Here is a 25580-nt window from a genome sequence, read left to right on the forward strand (position 1 = left end):
CTATTTCTGTTCCCTTTGTCCTCACTCTCGTGTTTATGGACAACTGTCTAGCTTGCAAGAACTCTAAAGCAGAGTAAATCAACTCCTGGCTGACAACCTCCAAGCTGGGATTTTTACTGTTGCACTGAAGACTGTGATGGGCCATTTGTCCCATTTGTCATCATAGATACAAGGATTCTGTGAATTGTGTGCTGTTGCTGCCCTGGTATTTTTCAGATAGATTCACCTCCTTGCCTTTCATGATGCTTTAGTTTTCACTTCAGGTATAATCACATTCAGTCATTATCCAGCGGATTGTGTGTCTCTTAAGAATCCTGGTACAGAGCCGCAGATACTGTTGGTATCATCACATGCATTGCTACCACGATAACTCTCTCTTTGCAGACCAGGATGATAGGAAGAGCACAGTGAAAACAAAGAATGCCAACACCCAGGGTCGGGAAACTGGTATGTGCTTGATGGTTCAAAAGAGCGCTTTTCCAAAACACTTGAAGTGGTGGTTTTACAGACATAACATGAAACCAGAGCAGAGGATTCTGGGGAAAGAACTATCAAAAAATTCATTGCTGCACAGGGAAATAACCAGACATTTTGCATGGATTTAACTGAAGTAATGTCTGGCCACACCACCACCATTATTTCCATTGGATGAAATCTAGCAAAATTTGTATGGATGACAATAAATAAAAGGAGTTTACCTGAGAAAACAAGGTCACTTAGTTCTCTGAGTTTCAAGAGTGGAATATTTTATTGTAGACGTTCAGCCAGACTCACTCAAAAATAATTTATGCTGATTTATTGAAAGTTACAATTCAGAAATGTGTATTACTACAGTATTACCAAGAAACAGTTGTTCATTTCAAATGAAAAAGGGAATGACAGCACATTGGAAAATGGATGACAGCACATGTATTTTTATTTAGAAATAAAATATTTCTGCAAATAACTTTGCCCAGCAAAACAAGGTTACTATGCATCACATTGTTCAGTGTTTCTTCATTTACAATAACCTCTTCTGGTCATTTAGTTCAATTATGAAAACACTTAAATCTACTATAGATGTAAAATGTACCATATGATGCTCCTTGCAGACTGTGGCATAGACAAGTCGCAGTACTGCTGTTTACAGAAAAAGCATTTACCTTCAGATTTACAGATCATCTGTTATTGTTGCTCAATGACAGAAGGACAAAGGATGAACAGCAGCAACTACTGGTTGACTCAGTCTTGTAAAGGTGGTCTCAGAAGTCACTAGGAAACACTGAGAAGCTGTGGCACTGAGCGTACAACTAGAGAGATCTGAGGTAAGCTTTTTTAAAAAAAATCATCATTTGAAAACCAGCGTAATGATCTTCTTACCGATGAACTTTTCATGCTTCAGTAGCTTCAAGAAAAGTCCCCTAGATCTGTTCTCTAGACACTACTCATCTCTGACATGGTCTTTCCTGAGTTCAGATGCTAACAGCAGTCCTGAATGCATATCCATGAAGTTATGTGCAACTTCAAGGGAAAAGGAGGGAAAGCAGAAAATACAAACAGGAAAGGAAGAGAGAGTACAATTGAACAACAAATTTTCAGCTTCTTAGAACCAAAAAGATCACGTTAAATAACTGTCCACACCATCAGCATGGATTTCTCCTAGTTTTGTCAGCATTAAAATGATTAAAACAAAGATATGTGAAACAAGCAAAATCATGTGAACCCTGTTTTAAAATACTTGCTAAAGTATCTGCTAAAATGAAACCAACTGTATGAAGTCTGATTGCCATGAAAACATTGACAAGTCACAGAAGAAGAAGGAAGTAGTTTCAAGTGTACTTAAAAGCATCTCAATATATAATTAGCTCCTGTGCAGTCCTCTTCTTTGCACATGCTTAGGGGCATTTTTAACCACCTCGACATGAGGTATCAATGGGCACTGCAGACACAACCTTTTGTAGGAGCGGGGCCCACATGGGGCTGTGTGCTGTGCCTCTAAGGCCAGTGCTTATTGACTGTAAATGGGCTCCGAGTGGACCAGGACCCTTTTTGATTAGTAGGCACCAGTGCACCACATGCGACAATGTCCACATAGGTCTTCCTCTTCCTCTGCCACAGGGGCTACTTCTAAAGCGTGATTGATAACCAGCCTAGTGATGCTCAATTCCAAATCTGCAGGACTGGCCCAGGGAATAGCCAGGTGTCCTCAGTCCTCTCAGGGTACTGCTCAGAATATATACCAGTGCTGCCCAGAAGACAGTGTCTACACTTCCTGCTGGAAGCTGTAGTTGGATCCCAGACCCCAAAGTGAGTCTCCAGGCTTTCCAGTCTGAAACTCAGATGGTATGTCCCCGGTCACAGAACATATTTGCAAGTCAGATTAAATAATCCACAATAACAGATTTGTGATAGCACTTGCTTAGTTTGGCTAGGTCTGTGCTCATAAAGAGCATGCAGAGGCACCTGTCATACCTCCAGTACCATCATACTCTGTTTTAACAACTGGTCAGATTAGTAAATCTTCAGGACGGGAGCAATTTGACACAGTATTGTGTGAATCTGAATCAGATCAAGTAACATCTCTGTCTTGTGGGTTTCTATACAGAAATTCCCTTTTCCGCAGCTTCCAGACAAGAGTTAAGTTTTTCCCAGACAGATACTGCTATGTGGGAGACCATGCGTTGCTCTAGTTTCTCCACATTAGCCTGACACAGCCTTTAACACAGACAGGGGCTAGAGTCTCCTCTATTGCAGCCCCAGTGCCCTGCTGGGTGTGAGCCAGTGCTTTTTCTAGGTAGTCAGCTTGGGCTTGGGTTGCTTTCAAATGCTGTTCTACCTCTAATGCAACAAGCTAAGAGATCTAAGCAGGGTAACTCTCCCTTCATGTTTCTGTCTTTCTGACTTTCTCTAATCAAAGCAGAATCTGACACTCACGGTCAGGGCTGGTCATGATGCAGTGTACCTTATCCCACTTCTGACACCAGAGTGTAAGGGCTTACTTAAGGTAGCCCTGCCAAGTTGCAGGTTCAGGATATGGTAACAGACACCAGACCAACAGCTTCAGGGATAAACCGTTTATCTCTATAATAACAGTACAGGAAAAAATACAAATTAGTAGTACAATTATCTGGGTCATAACAGCAAATTAAGTAGTTCATATCAAGACTGGGCTAGACCTAACATCTGGGCATGCAAAGACTTACAGGACCATGGCTGTCAGGCAGGCAGCAGGGCACGACCTCTTCTCCAGACAAGTGACGTGGACCAGCCAACAACCTTGGGGAATGCAAATTCCATGGCTGGACTGTCCATTTTATCATCGAGCTGCAAAAGCACTGTTCGGGCTTATTAGCCACACATTACAACCCACCTCTGCTCCCCCTCCGTGCCAGCTCTGTTCCTGGTGTGCATGGGCATGGGTCTGGAAGTTTCGTATAAGGCAATACGAGCCTCACAGCTCCATTGTATATATCATCCCCAGAAATACCTTATTAGGCAATACTAGCCTTACAAGGACGCAGTAAGTCTTGCAAAGGCAAAACCTACTGTTTATGTATGGAAGTCACTACACAGAATGCAAGAATGAATACACAGGGTACTGTGAACTGTGTGAATATTCTTAGCAGACATGAAAAATGTTAAGTACAGGCTCAGAAGCAGAAAAAGCTCTCGGTTTAATCTAAGAATGACCACAAACGTAGTGCTGACAGTGAGCAGACTAAATTTATACCAGCTTTATAGTACCACGTTAACAACTAAAGAGAAGCCCAACAAAACAAAACAAAACAATAGTAGTACAGAAGAACAAGAAAGAAATTGAAAGAAGAGGTACAGAAAGAAAGCATGAAGACTAGATTAAAAGATGAAGAAAGCTGTACTGGTAATTTCTTTTTTTTTTTTTCCCCTGAAAGAAATAAAAATCTTCTAATAATGCCCAAGTTAGTGAACTATTAGAGTACCATTTGGCAGCAGGCCTCTGAAAGACTGTTTCAGCTTGCCGAAGTGCAAGTACCTTTTAAAGGTGAAAAATAAATGAAACTGGAAACACCGCTAGACCGATCTGCTCTCAAAAGTCTCATGCTCCTTTCACTTATGTATTTAAATTAAAATTTTACATTCTCCAGCTGTCCAGTTGTTTGTATTAATATATCCTGCTCTCTCATACTGTGCATATAGAAGTTCAACAAATACTTAATGAATCTTTCAATAAACTTGGAGACATCTATTCTCAATTTATTTATTTTATGCAAACTGCAAGATTGGTTAATCAACATTACACTGGTTTCTTTCATACATTTTACTGTGTTCAGAAAGCTTTAAATGTAAGCTGTATATTTAAACTGTCTGCTGTGCTATTTTAAACCCACAAACAACTTGCATGTGGTCCATTGTTTCAAACTTAGTTGTGAACTTAAACACATTTTTAAGTATTAACTACACACTACTGTAAAAAAATAATTCAGTCAAAAAAAGGCTGGTGAATAATGTTATGACATTTGTTAAGACAAGGAAATACTGAAACCAACATAATTCCCTCTTATTTTTCCACTGCTAGCTGCACAGCATGACTAACAGCTTCAGGAGCTTGTTGCACTGCCACCTTCTTCATCTTTACATTGTAGGCATACTGCTGGTTCTAGTGGTTACAACTGATGTTTCAACAACCACAGCTGAAAAAAAAAAATCAAAAGGAAGAGAATATTTAGTACTATGTGTATCTGTTCCTCCACAAACTCTACAAAGGAGAGACAATACTGTAATGATACATTGTATATAGATAGCTTTTCCTCTACCACAAAACCAGCAAGTAATGCACGAAATAACTACCTCTGTCACATTACCTGACATGCTCAATCAGTTGAATTTTTTCCTGCCAAAGGAATACGGTCCCAAAGCTGTAGCAACTGCTCTCCAACTTGTGGTTCCAGCTCCTAGAAATGAGCAGGAAATTAGAGAAGTTATCTGCACTGCTACTACTGACCATATAGAAACCATTTATAACAAAATTGTTACATGAAGTTACTGGTGATTCCCTTCAGTCTTTTCCTCTTGCTATTGAGACATAGATCAGAAATCCGCTTACAGGACTTTTTTTTTTTACAAGGGCTCAAAAGTAGATAAAAACTTTCATAAGCAGCCCTGGCCTACAGGTTGTTTGAGGTAATTTTCATTCACAGTAAGATGTCAGTTCTTAAAAAGAGAATTCGGACTGAACATACCACCACCACATTCAAGAATGTATGCACCATACTTTGTTCCTTCCACAGGTCACTTACTTATTAACTAAAGATCATTGTTCTCCACATCCTTTGAGTTTAATTCTGTCAAGTGTGGTGGAGAATGTGGAAAGGCAGGTCACAAGTAATACCGTGGCTCTTGGTGGAATCATAGACTTTAATATAAACCAGTTTTTAAGATCTTTTAAGACTCTTTAGGTCTTAAGAGCCATTTGCAAGAGAAGCACTGTTAACTCCATCACGTGCTATACCCCTTTCCTTGTTCTTACAGTATGTCTTTTCCTCATTCTTATAGCTGGAGAGGTTTTGGAGAAGATGATACAAAAACTTTAGCTCTAGAATCTGTTATCAAGGAGGTATTTTGGGAGGGGACTGTGGAGAAAGCAGAAACTGCCACAGAGAACTCTTATGCCAATTCTTTCAGCTTTTTGTAGTTGCATTTAGCTTTAACAGATTGGAGAACTGTCCTAAGCTTTATTCTAGCTCAAATGTCAAGGTTCTCTTCAGTCTTTACAGGAAACTCAAACCTATAATTATGAACAGTTATTTGGGTGTGACAGACTATCTCAGGGAACAAATCTGAAACAAACAGGGAACAAATCTCCAGAACCAAAATTACAAATTCCTAAAAGCTTTTATTTTTGGAAGCATCCAGCTATAAATCTTTTTATTTAAATGCATATTAAGCAAGAAACTGCTTTGATTTTATCAAAAAACCTCCACTACTTCAACAGTAATGCATCAGCAGAATGTACAGTCCGCATCAATGAACTACTGTGGTTCAGATTAATGGATATATAAGGACAGTTCAGATAAATTTCAAGGCTAAAGAAGCTAATAAACAATACACAGTTCTACCAAGTAATGAAGACTTTAGAAGAGAATAACGTTACCTGGCCATCTCTGCTTATTTGTACTTTCTTATTGTCATTCCAAGGGTTGAGCAAATGGTGTGCAAACTGAAAAGGAATGCTTTCTTTTCGGATCCACTCCACCTTAAATACACCTCCGAAACCAGCAGATCCCCAGTCTTGACTTTTCTCACACCCTATCTCTGAAGCCATTCTAGCAAAACCCTGGAGCAAACATTGAAATATGAAAGGAAAGACATAATTAGAGCTTATCTGCTTATAATAGCACTACATAAATGACCAGACTTCATAGGAAACTTTCGAATCAGTTACAAAGTGATTCACATACTCTCATCCATGAAGCTGGATCTTTTAAAAAGTTTACATCTAGAAATTTAAAAGAAGTATCATTTGTTTTTCCACTTCAAATATGCCTTGTGGACTTTGACCTTTGACACTTTGTCTCTCAATTAATCTCTCATAATTACCATTAGAAGTTTTTTTAAGCACTGTAACAGAGGTTGAAAAGGTGTTGTAAGAACATTTGAAGCATAAGGAATCAAGATTAGTGTTCTACTCCATAATAGTCCATTAGCTATTCCTTGTTAGTTGTAGATATTTTTTGCACAAATCCATTCTTTCCTTCCCATGTTCCCTCTACATTAACAAACTTTTACATAGAATTAAGAGTGTGTAGCTGTTGTTCAAAGAAAGAACTCAAAGTTGCTTTTATTTCCTTCTTCAACGAGGCAGGAAGAAATTCCAACAAGACAAGTATTCAGAAACAAAATTAAAACAACCCCAAATCCAAGATTGCTTCTAACTTATTTAGGGACGCCCCTACTTGCCCACACATCAAACAAAACAAAACAAATCCATCACACACACAACTTGTCAACTACTGAGGCAAATTTACGCCAGTTATGACTTAGGAATCCAAGAAATGCAGTGCACTACCTACTGTTGTAAAAAAATGCAGTCATAGGTAGCTCAAGCCAAAATTAAATGGAAATTAAGGTGGAAAGAAAAGGAGATGCCAATCTCACATTTCCATGAATGTCTAGTGCATTGTCAAACCTGGAAGGGCAAGGCAACATCAATCACCTACACTCCTGACTTCAGCATGTCTTCCCCTCCCAGCTTCCTCGTCTAAGAGCACCAATACAACAGCCCATTTTCAGTATCAACTGGCATGCTGAAAATTACTTTCCAATATTACATCTGCATTTGCCAAATTGTCATATGTGTATCTCACCATAATCCTTCAGTGGTATCACCAAGACAGCTGTATTTGGGCTAGTTCATTAGATTTTAAGTCTATCTGACTTTTATGAATAATTTATATATAAAGAGGTAAATTGAACTTTCTTTACCTGGAACAACTGAGTTTAGCCCTCTCTACAACACAGCTAACCTGCAACTTTGCACTACCAGGTCAAGTCTTTAACGAAGCTAGCTACAAATCTGTCAACAAATTGCTCACAAATACCTTGCTAAACTTGAAGTCAAGACACAGCTCTGGAAGAATCACAGACATGACCTTCCAGGTTCCTAACTTTTAGAAACTACAGATCAGGCAAAACAGATTTTATTAGAATTTGTAATAAAGACATCTGTGAGTTTCCCGGCTTTAGAAAGCTGTGACTTGATTATAACTGCTTGTTCACTTACAATTTTTCTCTTCATGACAAAACAAATGAGTAGCAACCCCCTGCCTTCTTCAGTTTTTTTTGTTGTTGGTGGTGGTGTTTTAAAGGATTAATGTAGGGTATAAACATTATTCTGACTCAGGATGTTTGGATGCAATTCAGTCTTAGCCTTTGAGTGACAAACTGAGTTAGCTAAAAGGGTGTATTTCAGAGAAGAATGAAGTACTCTTTCCTCAGCAACCGGATACGTTTGCTTGCTACTCTACTTATTAGAAGGTCAGAAGTCATAAGCAAAAACCTCCATACCTCACATAGTCATTTGCTGCGCTCTTCTAAACCATCAACCAAAGCTAATATTTACTGTTAACTAAGGACTCACCTGAAAGCGTCCAGACCCTTGAACTGAAAATATTAAGTAAACCATGCTGCTCTCCCAAAAGGCTCTATTTAGTTTGCGTTCATTACTTGGCATAGTAGACCATATACCCTTCTGTTGAGAAATATCAATGTTTTGTAAGTTGTTACTTTTCATTATAAAGTATCGAACTGGTGTACTTGGTCTTGGTGAAGGAGATTTGGAACCCTGGAAAAATTAAATTAAATTAAGCTACAACACAATAAATCAGGCTTTAGTTCCAAAGTTTTACACAGGTGAAGATAGAAATCCCTTACTGTGCTCCTACCCTCCTACCTCAGATTCTACAAGAAACACAGAACCTATCAGCTGGTACTGTCTGGATTGGTTTTAAAATGTATTTCCCATCTATTTTACATTTTTTAAGCACTTTCCAAAATAATAGTTCACTTATGAGGGGCGGCAAACAAATATAGCAGAACAGGCCTAAATAGTCTAGGGATTAATTACAATTCTTTGAAGTCTGACACACCTTCAGATGACAAAAAATTAATCATTCTAGACTGTACCCTGAAGCACACTACTCACATTTCCACCTTCAGTAAATGTAAGTTTTCTCCCTTTTACATCGGCTGAATTTAAAAACTGAAAGACTTAAGAGGAATTATTAAATCCTCCAATAAGTCCATGCCTAGCGGAATAATGGGTTTTCCTCTCAGTGATCTGTTTAATATTACTGCAGTTTACTATTCAAGTGCATAGGGAGAATTACGCCAACAACCTCATTAAAAATGTGTGCTTTGTTAAAATAACTGTCCTAAAAAAAGGCAAGCAGTCATAACAAGGCAGATAACGTAAAACTTAAAGAGAAACAGTATCATTGTATGCTATTACAGAAACAGAGGAAGGCAGAATCCAAAGAATTCAGAAGTGCATGTACTGTATACTAATTTAGAAAAAAAAATTACACCTTCACCAGTTATTATATCATGTTTAAAAAAAAAAATCCGACTTTTTCTACTTTGGATAGCTTCACCTCAGCAGCCAGCAAAGAATAATATTTTTACTGTATTAAACTAGCATAACAAGATTATTTAGTCTAGATTTTAAGTTCCAGGAATAAATATTATGCAGCTGCTAAAAATGAAAATCTAAGTCAGGTTCTTGATTTATCAATGTAATACCTGATAGCTGCTGAAAGATATCAGCAAATTTACTTCTGAAATTCTAATTATTTTGAAGAGTGGGGTAATTCGTTTACGAGAACTCTACCTTTGCAGATATTGGAGAAGAAGGACTAGCACAGGGGCTAGGATAGCTGCTGCTGTCTGTAGACTTCACTGATGATTGATCTGACCTATCATCTGAAGTTCGTTTGGAGTGCAAAATGTTTTTTTCTTTGTACTTCTTTGGCTGGTGAAGTGCAGGAGGCGTAGATTTCATTAAAACTCTAAAAAGTAAAGGTAGATACAGGATATACCAGGAGTTTCATAAGCGGTCACAGAACAATTTCTATCTACAGATCAGCCTATTGCATGACTATATATATATTACAGTAATTCTAAAACATATTAAACACTAAGTAAAAAAATACTGATCATGCATTGGTTTTGAATGCTAGGGTTAAGCCTCTTCTACTTCTTCCTAGAGATCACAATTCACGGACAATATACCTGACTGCTATCTCAAACAGCAGGCACACATATGAAATACTTCTCAATGAAATCACAACTACAATGCAGCACAGGACAGTATCACTTCTTTCAACTGTATTTCTATTGTTTCTTCCTCTTTATTACTAGCAGAAATTCAAGTGATGCTTTTATAGCTGAATAAGTTACAGCCTACAGTCTATAGAAGATCTCAAAAGCTTACTTTTCAGCATTAGAGGAGTCATCAGAGAATTCAGTTTCTGCTGAGCTTTTTCTGCTGTTGGGTGACCTCCATGTAGATGCTAAAGGAAGTTCTTCAGAAGTCATAGGTCTTGGTCTCTGACCAATTCCTGATGGCTGCTGCAAACCTGCAGACTGTTCTTCAGTACTTAAAACAGCTACAATTGCTCTTACAGTTGTTTCATCAACTTGAGACCATGGTTTAGAAGGAGCTCGCATACGACGCAGAAATAAGCTATGCCACTTCTGTCTGAGTTGCAATAGCAAACCTGCAGCCTGTAATGAATTTCAATTCTGTTAAAGACTAATAAAAATTACATAAGTCACGTAAGGGTACCCTACATGCCTTCCTATCAGGCAGCATCTGGCATTCTAAAATGAACAGTGTCCAAACTGAAGTGCTGCAGAGGGGGAGAAAACGCCACACTTAAACTAAGCTGTTAAGTTATCTTTCCTTTCCTCGGGTGCAAGATAATTTTTAAAATGTTTTATTTCATTCAGCTCTGCACCTTAAAATTATGTTGTAAACCCACAGGATTTTTTTTCACTTTAAAATTTTATCTTTTTAAAAAAAATCTTTTCGTGCTTTAGGCCGTTCCTCTTATCAGTCTGTATTCATGCACTCTTCATTCATACCTGAGGGAAAAGAGCTCTAAGTGACATATTTTTCTTATGCAGACTCTGCTCAAATGAGATGACTGAATTTAGAAGACTACAGTCTAATTCCCATATTATCAGAAATGCTTCCATTTAAAAAAAAAAAAAAAAAAAATCACACTTCTGAACATCTCTAGAAGAGACAGTATTGTTACTAGATCCGGTAGGTCCAAATATTTCATAATCCATAAACTACTCTACCTCCTACCACAGTCAGAGCTTCTCAATGACCTGAAGACTTCTATCTTCAAAAGTTTTTTTCTTCTTTTTCCAAAATCTGACAGCAACTTTCTTTCAGCAAGTCCAAGTGCTCCACTTTGATCCAACTGTAGTCATCCTCTCAGGGAAGGAAATACACAATATGCCATGGTGACTGTTTGCTCAACTCCTGCTCAGATTCTGGCTAACCCAGCTCATGCTAAGGCTTGATGTGTGCTGGAAGCAGGGCCATTAGGTCAAAGCGAGAGTACCACATAGGCAGGACAGGTGGCCAGAAAGAGCTGAAGGGCCATTATGCAGCTACTATCTCCTGCAGCTCGCTATCTCCTGCAGCCATTATCTTTTGTCTCGCAGTTTCGTCAGAATCTGCTAACTTGCAGAAATGGACCAAACCTCCAAGCTGGGAGGTATAAAACATCATCTTACCCAAAACACTTTTGAAGTGGATCCAATAGCAGCTGGACTGCTGAGGCGTTCCTAGTTCCCAGTGTGATTCAGGCGACACCCACACCGTGACAGAGGAAGAAGGATGAGCATTTTCACCGTCAGCTAGGTAACCAATTCTTTTTTTCTTTTTGCTCATAGGTGCACGAATTGAGTGTTAGGGGTTCTAAGTTATGAAACCTTACGTCTTGAATGGTGAATAAGTGAATTCACACGATTCAGTCTGGTCAAGAGGGGACTGAGCCCCTGTTTATTTGTTGTATTTCTTAATGAGCTCATGAAATAAAGGTTAAATCACCAAGTACGTTGTCCCGTAAATCTGAGAGAATCAAACGGACTGTGACAGCCATTCTTACACAAAGTTCTTGGTTACCCAAAAGTTTCAGAAATCTTTTTAGGAAGATATGACGTAAATATCATTCTACAAGAAACAAGCACTGAAATGATACATTACTTACTTCAGGGTCCAGTTTGAGATGGAGCCACTCATCTAGTTTCAGTAGTGCCAAATTAGCACTTGTTTTGTCCTCCATCTCACTATCACTGTTATCATTAGATACCCCATCCCCTGAATTAAATATAAAAGGTGCATTAACATTTCTATATTATTTCCACTTACATATAAAAACTGAACACTACTGCACTACCAGCAATAAACCCATTTTCCTTCTAGATTTTACTTTAAAATGTAAACATTTATAAACACACTTTTTATTTTCTGCAAATACACCTCAGTGAAAAGTCTTTGCTTCAGTTAGCAGAACTCAAATATCCAGATCTGCTGAGGGCCCTGCTATGTAAGCAACTGTACTGGTGTGATCTGACTCACTCACGTACCTTCATCAATATCAACAAGCCATTATCAAACTTTTGCCTGAAGCTGTTTTCAAAACCACACATTGCTCTATGCTTTATTTCCTAGTGAAACAGCAGATTTAAAGACCCATTAATAAAAAAATAAATGATATATACATACAGCTATTAAATAGGACTCTAAATTTTTTTTTTAAGTGCAATTCGATCAGCATAAACACTATTTTAAGGGTAACAGTTTAAGAGAAAGACAGCAAAGCTTCAAAAACAACTTGGACTCTTACTCTGATTCAAACTAATATTTCTAGAGAACTGGCAGCAGGATAGATTATTTTTGCTTCTATGCCTACAGCACTCCATGTAAATAAAAAAAGGCAATTTCTATATATTCCCTACTACTACTAGTTAATAGTATAGCTAATTGTCATTAAAAGTCATCAGTAGAAAGCCATCTTTAAGATGCATGTTTCACCTGGAAGCAATATGAGTATTTGCCATATTGATAGTTTCTAAATTATTATTCAGTTTGAATAATCTAGTTCAAAGTATCAAATAAACTAGTCTGTAGAAAAAACATACATACTGCACTTTTCAGCATTAGTATTATCATTAGACATTTTTGCATTTTTTCTTTAATTACAAACTATACTGCAATTTCTGAGACTTCAGACCTATGTAAGTGTAATTTAAGGATATGAATCTATAAGGATTCACAAAACTGAGACATTTGTTACAGAGCCTATAAACTATTCTTGAACAGCTACAGGAACTATAGCTCTGTCATTTTAAGGATTAGCCAATATATGTATTAGATATTCTTGAAAAATAAGCCTTCCATATCACATACTAGTACATACCAGTAGAAACATTCCAAATCCAAACCCCACTATACCTCGAAAGGATGGAGGTTCCTGCAAAGCATTACTTGGTAATCTAGCTGGTCCACAGAAGAGTGAAACAGTGACAGGTGTTACAACAGAACAGCATCTGATATTTGCTATCCTGTGAGCTCTTGTCATTTCATCATATATAAGCCAGTCTGTAGGGAGTGCCTGAATGGCTGCAGCTTGCCCATTTGCTGGGGGAATCTGTGCAACAGGAAATAAAACTAGGCTATTTTACCCTCTATTTGTAATTAAAATACATTTTAACATATTTCTTATTTTATAAATGTAGAAATAAATAAATATTTATACAGACATGAACTTATTACACACGCAAATAAAAAAGCAAGAGAGAATTCAACTAGACTCACAAATTATCCTATAACCTTGAAACAAAATATTTCGCTTTAAAAAAGGATCTAAAAAAATCAGTTTCAGAGCCGAACAACTTCTTGCTACTATGAGCAGGGATCTTTAAAACAGTTTCATAACTAGGTTTTTTTACCATTTTGTCTCATTCCTTCCAGAAGGAGGACTAACTGAAATAAGCTTTGATTAAATAATACTGGAAAAATAAACCAACTCCAATTCCTTATTTTATCAACTGCCAGGAAAAATATTTTCTAAAAATGTAGTGTTTAATTCACATACTGCTTTTAAAGTACTAACAACTATGAAAAGACTTTTCTAAAATGTTTGATATAGTGCTCTTTTTGTGAACTATAAATTCGAAGTGATTTTACCTTTTTATACTGAGGTTGACTAAGAACAGAGGTAGGATGAAATCGCACTTTCTTCTCCTTTGGTCCAGTCAAAACCAGATTTTCTCTGTCTACATGCACTAGATTGGGATACATCCCAGCCACTAAGGCAGCTTTAACTACAGCCCAGTTTTCAGAGTTAGTATTAACATCTCTAATATCAGCTCCTCCTCTGGCTCTAACAAAACCTGAAGAAAGAAGAGGACAAAAATGTGTTATATTTGCTTGTATTTAAGATTTACCTTTCTGCCTCTCAAAAGGAATTTGGGGGGAAAAAAAGTGAAATAAACTACAGATTTGTTGCATTCACCACTGCCAACCTTAACAGCATCAAGAAGAAATCATTATACTGAAATCCTTCCTGATAACGGGTTTTATATTTTACATTTTAGAACTTAAAAATCCAAGAAAACATATCTCACGCTGAAAGCCAGTGGCATGTAGAACAATCAGGGCGCTTTCAGTTAGATGAGCTGTTCCCCAGTCACACTTGCTCACTCTAGAATCTGGACCATGAATGTGTTTCAAATTAAGGAAGGAAAATGACACCAGCGAACACTGCTCGTTACAATTTGTATACACTTGTGCTAGGTATACACTTACCTCCAAAACTATGTTAAAATTTTTCCCAAGCTATCTACCTGAGGCTCTAAGCTGGCCAAGCAACTGCGTTCTCATTCCTATGATGATTTCCATTGTGGCTTGAGACAGGAAGTTCTTTTCACAGAAGGCTCTCTCCCAGCCATCGCTGCGCGCCTTCTGCCATGCCTGTAAAGAGTATTTTTTTTACATTTGCCAATTAATTTGATTAGCTAAAATAAAAAATGCACTTTTTAAAAAAATGACATTTACATCAATAAAACGAAGGCAAAAACCATTCTGAAAGAAAGAAATGTATCAAACCAGTTTTTTTTTTTTCTGGTTAAGTACTAGATTCTCTTTACCCATTCCCTAAATTAAGGTAATGATCATAATGTTATTATACAATCATTATATTAAGTTATTGTGAAGATCATTATGTTAAGATCATTATTTTAAGTTATCAGTGTAGCAGGATATAAAGTTGCACATTGTTGGAACATACACAATTTAACCAGGTTTGAAAACAAACAAAAACTCTGACAAAAGTGTTCCCTCACAAATTTATGAGTCCAATATACAGGAAAGCCACTAGGCAAAAATCATGTTTATTCTATAAGGACTTAATCATAGTCTATCATTCTACATCCAACTTGACTGGTACATCATTTACTTTGATATGTGATCTATTGTGATTAGTACTCTTTCTGAAGATAAATAATACCTGGAAAGCCCTGAGAAGCGCCATATGGTCACTAAATGTTCCTGCAGTAAAACGTTTTCTACACAGCATGGCTGCACGCTTTTGAGAGGCCAGTGTAGGCAGGACAAAAGGGTCTCGATATGCAAGACTGCAAGCAATAGTAAGAATAGGATCCAGGCACTTCAAAACAACAGCACACAACACCATTTTACCAAGGTGTGGCTCTACTGGCAATTCAGTGAGATGATAACCAAGTTCAGTGAGATCTTCCCAAGGGTCCATGGCATCTATTGTCTGTTTAAGAAAGAAAGAAAAAAAAAAAGATGGAGAGAGGGGGGCAGTGGACAAAATTAATTTACAATAAAAGCAGAAAGGATGCGAATACTGGACATTAACTAGACTTGTTCCCAAACACCAAGAAAGCAAGTCAAACTCTTCATAGTTTGAGACGAGATTTTTAAGCACTCTCCCCTTAACGTGCAAAAATACATCCACACACACAAGATGAAAACAGGTAACACACAAAAACACAAAGCATCCTTACGTAACAAGACAACAGTCTCAGTACAAATAAAACTCATTAAGATACGTTACTACACTGCAAATACAGAATCAAATACAATTCCCATCTACATCCATTCCTCTGCTGACCTTAAGCATTTGCACAGCATTTCTCACAATTAAAGCTGGTGGAGGATCAGGAGCTTTCATAAGAAAGTCAACAATTGGACAATTAATTGGAGCCAGAAGTTTTGTGTGTAAACAAAGCTCCTGCAAGTTAAAAAGCAGAAGAAGACTGTTAAGACTTGCAGGGGTGGAACACAAACATTTTTTTGGAGTTAATAGTATGGTTTGATGATAATAAATTTTTTAAAAGTTATAATTTCTAACTGAATGTGCACCTGAAGAGGCATTCTTAGAAGTTCTGGAGTCTGAAATTCCAGCATGTTCTGAAATCGGAGCCTGCTGAAGAGACGAAAACAGACTCCAGGCTGACAGCGCCCAGCCCTTGAAAATAAAATAAGGGAAGATGTTGAAAATCAGAATTTCTTTAAAAACAACAACAACAACAACAACAACAACAACAAAAACACAAAAAAAAACCCAAACACTGCGCACACACACACACTTAGAATGGAAATATAGAAGCAGGTCTAAGAAAAAGACAATTTTGTCGTTAAGTGTAAGTCCCACATGTGATGTGAGAGTTTTCCAGTACCTGGATTATTTTTGATAGTATGGAAATTTGTTATTACAATTTTACCCAACACAAAGATCTGGAGAAACAAAAATTTGGCCTACCTAAAAACATAGAAATGTGGGTTTTTTGCTAACCTAAGATCAATCCAAATCTCAACTGTTCTTTGCTGTAAGAAATATAAACCACAAACTTTATTTCTTCCTCTTCACATCCCCCCCAACTGCTGGAAGTTACTCTGGGAGTAAAAGGTAAAATGAAGACCAAACAATTTATGAGTGAGGTGACAGAGACAGCAAATGCTCACATTCACACTCAAATTCCTGCAGGTTAATGCCAAACACAGGAATTTGTTGCTACATATCCTCTTAGCCCTCACCCAATGTTGGGATGAATATGATAACGGCCTGTTCAGTCACAAATAGTCTGAAGAAGGTGAATAAGGAATCACTGCTCAATGTCTCTTCTAATATAGGGATGAAGTGGCATCAATTAAAAAGTAGCAATAGGCAGCCCTTTGCCCACAGGTAAGTTGTGAAACACCTTATTGGACACTGTGGCTGCTGGTGCTACATGGGAGAAAGAGGACGGAGAACAAGTTCATGGCGGGGAGACAACCTAGACCTAATGTAAGCTCTGGCAAATTCTTGAGTGTCACTATTCTACAACTTGGGCAATTACTCCAAGGAAATACATGTTAACCCTCACTCTTTTGCAGAGAATTAGCATTGGCCATTGTCCAACACAATACTGGACTAGGCTAGTAACATTACCCACTGTGGCTGCTATTACACTGTGTACTTTATCCTTAACGCACAGGACGGTAGATATCTGCAAAATAAAATTCAGTATGAAGTATTTACCTGCCTTTTCTCTGGATAGCACTGGCTTTTGAAATCCACACCATTTTTAGCATTGTAACACAACTCAGTGCATCAAAAGACTTCTATAAAAGCAAAGCAAGGAATATAAAAACAGGATTGAATAGGGTACATGAAATAGAAGTTCCTAATGATTTAGATCATCAACAGAAGTACTCTCAAAAAAATAACACCAGCAGCTTCTGGCACAAAAGTTATGTACTAAAGTACTCAGCACAAATTCACTTGAAACTATCTCCTTCACAGTATCCTTGTGCTACAGTTTTCTAAATTAAAGTTTTCTAGTCAAGAGGTGACTGTAACTCAAGAAAAGACATCAATTGTGTTTTGTCGTATCGCAAACCAAGCAAAAATACGTTATTACATTGAATAAAGTTTTCCTCTTTGTCTCACTTGAAAATTACACCCTTATTTTCCTACATTTGATGGAAAATTACAAAAAAAATGTATTACCATGAGAACTTCAGAAATTTCATGTGCATCTCTCCTATGAAATCCAATTTCATTTTCTAAGCCATATACTAGGTCTGAAACTGCTTCATTATGTTATCTTATTTTTCTTGAACAAGTAATTAGGGAATGGGCATTCAACACATCAAAAACAATGCTTAAAAACTTAATGGATGAGACTTGGACTAGATACAATAGTAAGGCAAAGGGAACTCACAGTGTTCTCTAAGTCTTAGGAAGACAGCGTTTTAAATTGATGGACTTCTTTTAAAAATCAAACAGAAATATTAAATTAAAAAAAATATAGATATATCAATATATCAACCAGCAATAGATTTTACAGGGTTTTTAAACACCTAGCTATTTACAGTATTTATTATAAAACAAACAGATGTCAAAACTTCTCAGTAAGCTTTGTTGCTTGACATGCACTAGCTCTTAGCCTACTATAAAAAAAAATAGTTCTCCAAATTTTGTTTTATGTACTTTAAAATAACACTAGGAAGTTTACTTCCCAAAGAAAGTTTAAGCCAATCATACCTCTTTCATCTTGCCTGAGTCAATAACAAATACAACATCATTGACTGTTATGCTGGTTTCTGCAATATTAGTAGAAAGAATCTGCAATTAAAAAAAAAACAAACTATGACGACTATAAAAGCAAAGACAAAATAGATCACTGTCATATCTGATGAAGCTCTCTGATACTTGCTATTTTGCGGATGCCAGAAGGTGGACTTCTAAGCACCTTCTTCTGATCCAAAGTCTGCATATTTGAATGAAGCATGAAAACTTGGTATCTAATGTAAGACAAAGAGCACATTTTAAGGATCTTTAAAAGAAACAATAAAAACCTCAAGACAACCATAGAAACTAGAGGTTTTACCTGTGAGCGTTATCAGCAAATCTCTTGTCATCAAAAAGAATACGGTCCCGCAGGCTAACTATCTCATCATACCCAGGAAGAAATACTAAAATCGCTCCTAAAAAACAAGTTGGTTTGCAGAGTTAAACAGAAAAGTCACTTCAAACGTATGTCAGTACTGCTTATACTAGCACTTGGAAGTTTTTACCTATTTGGTATTACTGAAAAAAGAGCATAATTCATCAGAAGCTGAATCCACAGCAACTTATTGGGAGTGTGCTATATACCTACCGGTATCACAACTATGACAGATGTTATAAAGTAAGTGCATAATCAGGTCCAGATCCACTTTTTCATCATCAAAACTGTGATGATAAGCTTTCAACAGTTCTCTGTCCTCTGCGCTAAGGTCACTACCACTTGTTTGGACCAGGGAACTTTCATCCAGATTTCCACATTCCAGTGAAGCACTAAAATATACAAATACACAGGCCAGAGTCAAGGTTGTTTGCTTCAGCCATCAATTCTAATTTAGATCAAGATCAACAAGACTACTTGTTCCAAATTTGAATTTTAAAGTGTAGCAGAACACCATCTCCACAACACTATTCCTGTTCACTGATTTAAGTGTTAACCCAGCAAAGCATGCAACTTCAATTTTCAGCGCTAACTTTAATACTATACTTCATTGAAACAACCATAAGCAAATGTTACAGAACTCGAAGTATAAAGACACTATTTGTTTATCTGTTAAAGGAAAAATATTTAAGAAATGTGTTTTCCAAAAACTTCCCTACCATAACAGTTAAGCAGTTACTACACTAACAGAAACTACACTAAGATAAATTATAATAATATAGGTCTCTACAAAACTGTAACTGAACTATGATAATGGTAAGTTAATCAAAAAACAATTCTTGAATGGCCTAGGGTACACATTACCCATATAAAGTTTCTTTCATATGGCTAGCATGTATCAACAATATACAGATAAAAACACAACAATAAATTTGTTACCAAAATAAGCACCTGAAATTAAAATGGTACATGGTATATAATTGGCATCTCTTTTGCATATTTAAGTTACTATAATCACATCCTGCCTAGATATATAATCATGATAGGAATGTCCACATCAAGATGATAAACGCTAATAATACAAAAGTCCTACACCACTAGAACTATATTTATCCTAGGAGTTGTGCAAACATAATCACTATGATACTGAACACAAACTTTTTTAAATAACTATGTTTTTGAAATATTCCTATTCTCAAATAAATCTTGCTATTTAGGCCAGATTTTAAAGCACAAAAGGCTAAAAACTGTTTTGATTAAAAGAACTCAAAACATAAATTTCCCTTCACCATGTTATACAACTGTTTCTGCAAAGCAGTTATAGCTTACCTGTAGGACTCCAACAGGTCAACCACCTCCATCTGTCCAAACTGCTTAGCCCAGTCCAAAGCCATCCTGAAAGAGTTGCATGAAAATCTTTATTAATTTCTCACTTCAAAAGATACATATGAATAGCACATTCCATGAGGAGACAACTGACACAGCTCTTTTCTATCAATTTCTGCATTACTATTTAATCAGTGCTGTTATTGCTGGATTTGCAACTTCCCATTTTAAAGTGCAGAAAAAGGTGTAATAGCTATACAATTTTTAGACAACTGCAACTCTTTACCAAGAAATAATCCCAGTTTTACACAGAAGTACATGCAAACATGCAGAAGGAAACAAGGAGGAAGGATGTGTCATTCCTTCAAAAACCAAACACCAATGTGCAGATAAGCCATGCCTTTTTGCAGTACCCTTTACTAGCTCCTTTAAATCATCCTGAGAAGTCACACTCCAGACGTTTTTCTCCAAAACGAGCGAAAACATTGGGCTTTTTGACATCTTACGGAAGTTGCCCTCCCCACAATGCAGTTAACTCTGCTTTCCTTTTAAACTGCATTTCTTCCCAAGTTTTTCAAGTGGTAGTACCAAATATCAGATCCCTGTAATTCTAATTCTTATCCTTCCATATTACAATTATTTACTATAGTTCCCTGTTTATATGAAGACACAATTCATGGCCACAAAAATCTGAATTTTTAACGATTCACAAATATTTTTACATGATGGAACATAGAGATAAAACATAGCAAAGATCTTTGCACCTGTAATACACTATCTTTAAATCTGATATAGGTTACTCTCTGAAAATAAGAATCGATGTACATTTTGGGTCTAATTCAATCAACCCAGTGAGAAAGATTCCAATTTTTCTTCTAACTAGTGTATTAAATGGACTCATTGAAATAAAGAGTGTCTATCCCACATTCGAGATGGCTTAACTAAGAACTCCATTTAGAATTTACAGAAAGCAATGTGATAAACACAAGTCAGAAATCGTTTAGACTGTCAAAACTTACTACTGCTTACAGTAGTCTAAGTTAGAAATTTCTATAACATCCAAACTAATTTGCTTTCTCATATGTATATTGACAAATAAATCTATCTTTCAGTTTATGTTTGTTTTTACCAGCCATTGGACGATTTGCAATGGATACTTGCTCCCATACTGATCAGTTGTTCTACTTGACTCAGAAAGCCTCTCCCTGAAGCAACCATCAGTGCAGTCACGCTGGTTTCACTGTGCCTATAATCAACTGACAAGTACAAAAAAAAAAAAAAAAAAAAAAAAAATCAGCAAAACCAACACAAATGTTGATTTTTTCATCTCTATGCAGTATGAATACGATTTTCAAAACCCAGCCCAAAAAGAATCTGTTTCCTCACTTCATCCCACCAGTCAGTTCATGTGAATTTAACACTATTTTAGAAACATATTAAAACACGTCAATACTTCAAAACAAGTATAACAACAAATAACTACAAAACTCATTAATTGTGCTAACCCTATTCATTTTTTCAACATCAAAATTCAAAGGCAACAACATTTGAAATTGGAGATAAAGCAGCCAGAGAAATTCAAGTCATTTTGTGGTCGTTTTTTCTTATGTAGTAAGATGAGAAACTTACCGCTGACATTTTCAGTTAAAATGAGATGGAACACCTGAGCAAAGGAATCAATATCTTTATGCAACCAGATGTCAGAAAGACAAGAATCCATTTCTTTTATTAGCCACGGTTCAAGGCAATTCACATCTTTTTCAGTCTGAAAAGAAAAAAACAGTATTGAAAGATGAATCTCTTCAGAGTTGTCTAGACATGAAGAATTTGAACAGTTAGTTTTCCAAGTAACACTCAGAAATACAGCATTCAGATATCAGTTAAAGCATTTATTGTATTATATGCAAGTACTTTAAACAATGGCAGCCTAGCCATTTGATCTAAACAAAAGTTATGTACAACCATCATAAGTGAAAAGCACACTTCAGCCGGAGTAGTTCATGCTAATAAAAAAAAAAATCATGTTTTAAAATATCTTTATGTCCTTCTAGAAACTCTACAGGACCAATATCTTTAGAAAACAGTTTTTAAATGGGTAGTAATAATATAATGCAGATTTAAACGTCTCTTCCAACAAAATAAAAACTTACCAGTTGATTAAATACTGTGTCACCACCATCATCCAACAGATTATACTCTTCAGTTGCACTTGGGACAGATCTTAGTCTCTGAGATTCCAGTTTGCTACTATTTTCTCGAGCAGAACACCACTCAGTAAGACTGCTTCGCTGTTTTTCTTCTAGAATGCATGAAGTATTTCCAAAAAAAGATGTACAGTAGTCTTAACTATCAGTTGTTTTCAATTACAAAAAATAGTTATATCAAGTCACAAAGTTTTACCTATTCAATCTCTTTTATTTAATCTATAACACTGTTACCAGTTCAATACAAATTCCACGATTAAGAGCAACCAAAGTGCACCATTGCAAACATCTGCTATAAGAACAAGGTAAAAAATACCATTTGGGTGCTTAACTCCCTAAGACTCCCTACAGTATTCCAACTTACTGCATTCAAATGAGCTTCATAAGTAAGTATTTCCTACACAATTCTCAGTCCAGATCTTTCTCCAGAAGTGAAATACCAAAGAGAAGTGATATAGCTCCTGCATGTAACAACTAATTTTTGCATACCAATAGAAGAAACAGTAGAAGATACCAGTGCCTTAACTGAACTTTTCTATCCAGTGTTCAGAGCTGACCATCACGGTAAACATACAGTTAGGATTGTATGTTATAGCTTTTTTTGGGGGGGGTTTTTTGTTTTCTGGGGGGGGTTTTTTGTTTTCTGGGGTTTTTTTTAAAAAACACTAGGATCATTGCCTTCAGTGGTCAAGAAAACTTCTCAAATAATATATCTACTTCATCAATTGGGAAACAACTATATTAAGTTCAAGTGTGTTAATGCTTCTGGGCTATGTATATTAAATACATCCACGTCTGAAGAATGCAGTGAAAAACTTTAGAAATAGGAACCACTTCTGTGCAAGATGTACAAAATCCTGCCCTCTTTAATGGCTGCACTTTAATTTGCACCCAAAAGTCAGCACACAGTATCTTCTGCTTCTACAGTTTTCATGTGGGCAAAGCCCCCAATTATAGGCAATGCCACTCCATACTAATCAGGAAAAATACAAGATTTATCAGCTGAACAGAAAAAGACTGCAACCATTAAAGAAGTGAAATTTTTCTTTTTAAAAAAAGTTACATAATCTACTTCAATAATGGAAACACTGAGAATTTAAAGACACTTGCTGTCACCTAATCATGTCTCATAAATATTCTGACTTTGGAATTTTAACAGAGAATCATACTATTTAGTTGTTCAATCAATGAGGCTCATTGCCAACTCTAACAATTAAGAAGTCCACCAACCTTGCTGCTTCTCTTTTTGGTACTTTACCATCTCTTTGTTTGTATACCCAGTGCTTCGTAAGATGTCCTCCAAAAACATCTCTTTAACTTCAAAAGGTCTTCCTTGTACTGTAAATATAAATAATTCATAAAATACTAGATATTCCCTAGCTTCACTTATAATCTTAATTTTAAAAAAGCTTTTTTGCAGACACAAAAAGTGAATTAAACATTATTAGGGACTGATTTAAGGAATTATTACTTTCCTTGAAAAGTCTTGTAAGAGTATCTTCACTGGAGTTTATTTTCTTAAGATTACTGGGCCACAAAACAAAGTAATATTTCTAAAGTGAAATGCCAGCTAAGTATCACAGAATCACAGAATGTTAGGGATTGGAAGGGACCTCGAAAGATCATCTAGTCCAATCCCCCTGCCGGGGCAGGATTGCCTAGACCATATCACACAGGAACGCGTCCAGGCGGGTTTTGAATGTCTCCAGAGAAGGAGACTTGTTTCTTGTACCTTGTTTCTCATTAACCTCTTCAATTCTATTAAGTGCTATAGCAAAAGATGCTCATAAGATTGACAGTTATTAATTGCAATTTTATCAAAATGAGAAAAAGAAAACAGTCATTTTTGTTTAGGGTTACAAAAAAGAATTCACTGTGTAAGACTGCCACCTCGATTACATAATATAACAGCAATTAATACAGCTTTAGTGCAAGATCCCACGAGCAGATTGGAGCCTTTGTTTTAAACTAGTTTTTCTCATGAGAAGTATATGAGAGGACAGACTTCTCACCATTTCCTCAATTACTTCAGCGAAATTTGTTTTTCTTTACTGAATACTTCCTGACAACTGACACATTCCAATTGTCTTTATCTCCTAATAATTTACCCTTATTTCTTTGTCCGTATCACTGTTTTCTAGACCTTATTTATGGACATTAAAGGATCCTTTTTCACAGGAAGAATTAAAACCTCTAGATTTTAATTTCTGGTTCCTTAGCTGCCATTTGCTATAGTTGAGTTTAAATCACCTGAGACTTGACTTTTCTTCAGAAAGAAAAGCCTACAATTCACCTACTTTTAGAAGCTGTCATGGAGGAAGCCTTCCAATACCGATCACAAACTCTGTGTACTATAGGAACCCACAACTACAAAATGTTGGTTTCTGTGGTCAGGATTTTGTCAGCTATATTGTCAAAGGAGGATCAAATCTTTTTCATTACATTAACAGACAAAGTATCTAAACCCTCTTAATTGTTAAAGTCTCAAAAATGGAAGAAGTAAAGTGCCTTTTCAATTGTGATTAGCCTGTGAAGACTAGCATGTGGTAACAGTATAACCACTGAGGTAAACTGGAGAAAGAGATTGTCATCAGAACTTCCTGAAAAAAACATATTGATCTAAATGAACAGTAAGCTACAGGAAGAGTACACTGGAAAGCCACACAACAATAACTGAGGCTTCCCCTCTCCAAAAAAAATCTGGAAAACACTGAAATCATGTGTAATTTCCAGATTCCTGCCTCCAACAACTTTCAAGCCTTATTTTACTAGGCAGAAATTCAGAACTGGGAACTAGAAACAAACACTTCTATCTGTAAAAATAAACAGATTTCTTTTGCAGGAACATTCACTAAAACAAACAAATGATTTGTAGAGAAGATTCTAAAGAAAGTGCTCCTACCCATGTCCTGGGACTGTTAAGCTTCTTAAAAAAAGGCCGACATGCAGACAGTCTACTTGATTGTTTTGAAAAGAAAGCATTTCTCTTAAAAGCTTCTTTTCAAAACATGTTAAACTTAGACATCATTGTTGAAAAAGGAAGAGGACTGCAAGATACCAGAGGAGGTCACCCATGCAGAAAACTTCCAAGCTAGGAAGGTGAAGAGGGACAGGGGGGAAGCATCTCACACAGGTCTACATTTTACCTCTACTAAAGATCAGTCAAATGAAATCAAAACAGTAATAGTGATAACTTTTCTTTGCATCTGAATGTAATCTAACTGCAGATTACTGAGCCTGAACATAAATTAACATAAATTGCCATGACTTTTCTCAATGTTTACCTAGATTAACAGCTAATAATTTCCCTTAAAATAAAGAATCATGTGATTAAAACATGAAAACCCAGTTTGCCTAGGACTGCATTTCTGAAGTGACCAGGTGCAGCTATCTGTGTTTCATCCAGTAACCAGTAGCAGTCCCTGTGAGGCCTGAAGAACTAGAATCTACTGGAATGAATTAATATATATAACACTCTTGTAGACCCTAGGGTCTATATCACCATGGAGATCAGCACTTTTAACAACCTTTTCCTGCTTCTTGAATTGAACATGG

At 36.5% G+C, this 25580-nt stretch overlaps 1 protein-coding gene across 2 annotated transcripts in view; it reads right to left on the bottom strand.

Annotated features, from left to right (window-relative positions):
• Window positions 1-828: 828 nt before the first annotated feature.
• YTHDC2 (YTH N6-methyladenosine RNA binding protein C2) overlaps window positions 829-25580 on the bottom strand; it is a 35697-nt gene continuing 10945 nt past the window's right edge. The window contains exons 8-31 of one of the 2 annotated variants that reach the window (XM_068422581.1): window positions 23256-23363; window positions 21972-22120; window positions 21451-21586; window positions 20951-21077; window positions 19825-19890; window positions 18709-18887; window positions 18439-18535; window positions 18265-18352; window positions 18093-18173; window positions 17085-17167; window positions 15926-16031; window positions 15675-15794; window positions 15045-15317; window positions 14383-14509; window positions 13724-13929; window positions 12989-13184; window positions 11742-11851; window positions 11266-11316; window positions 9947-10239; window positions 9344-9521; window positions 8096-8299; window positions 6110-6292; window positions 4821-4910; window positions 829-4649 (exon numbers count right to left, since the gene is read on the bottom strand). In XM_068422581.1, the coding sequence (XP_068278682.1) occupies window positions 4830-4910; window positions 6110-6292; window positions 8096-8299; window positions 9344-9521; window positions 9947-10239; window positions 11266-11316; window positions 11742-11851; window positions 12989-13184; window positions 13724-13929; window positions 14383-14509; window positions 15045-15317; window positions 15675-15794; window positions 15926-16031; window positions 17085-17167; window positions 18093-18173; window positions 18265-18352; window positions 18439-18535; window positions 18709-18887; window positions 19825-19890; window positions 20951-21077; window positions 21451-21586; window positions 21972-22120; window positions 23256-23363 (3242 nt within the window). In that variant the 3' untranslated portion in view covers window positions 829-4649; window positions 4821-4829. The remainder of the gene's footprint in view (window positions 4650-4820; window positions 4911-6109; window positions 6293-8095; window positions 8300-9343; window positions 9522-9946; window positions 10240-11265; window positions 11317-11741; window positions 11852-12988; window positions 13185-13723; window positions 13930-14382; window positions 14510-15044; window positions 15318-15674; window positions 15795-15925; window positions 16032-17084; window positions 17168-18092; window positions 18174-18264; window positions 18353-18438; window positions 18536-18708; window positions 18888-19824; window positions 19891-20950; window positions 21078-21450; window positions 21587-21971; window positions 22121-23255; window positions 23364-25580) is intronic. The other variant, XM_068422582.1, reaches the window with a different exon arrangement.

This window comes from Nyctibius grandis, chromosome Z (assembly GCF_013368605.1).
Source record: "Nyctibius grandis isolate bNycGra1 chromosome Z, bNycGra1.pri, whole genome shotgun sequence".
In the NCBI taxonomy this organism is placed as follows: domain Eukaryota; kingdom Metazoa; phylum Chordata; class Aves; order Nyctibiiformes; family Nyctibiidae; genus Nyctibius; species Nyctibius grandis.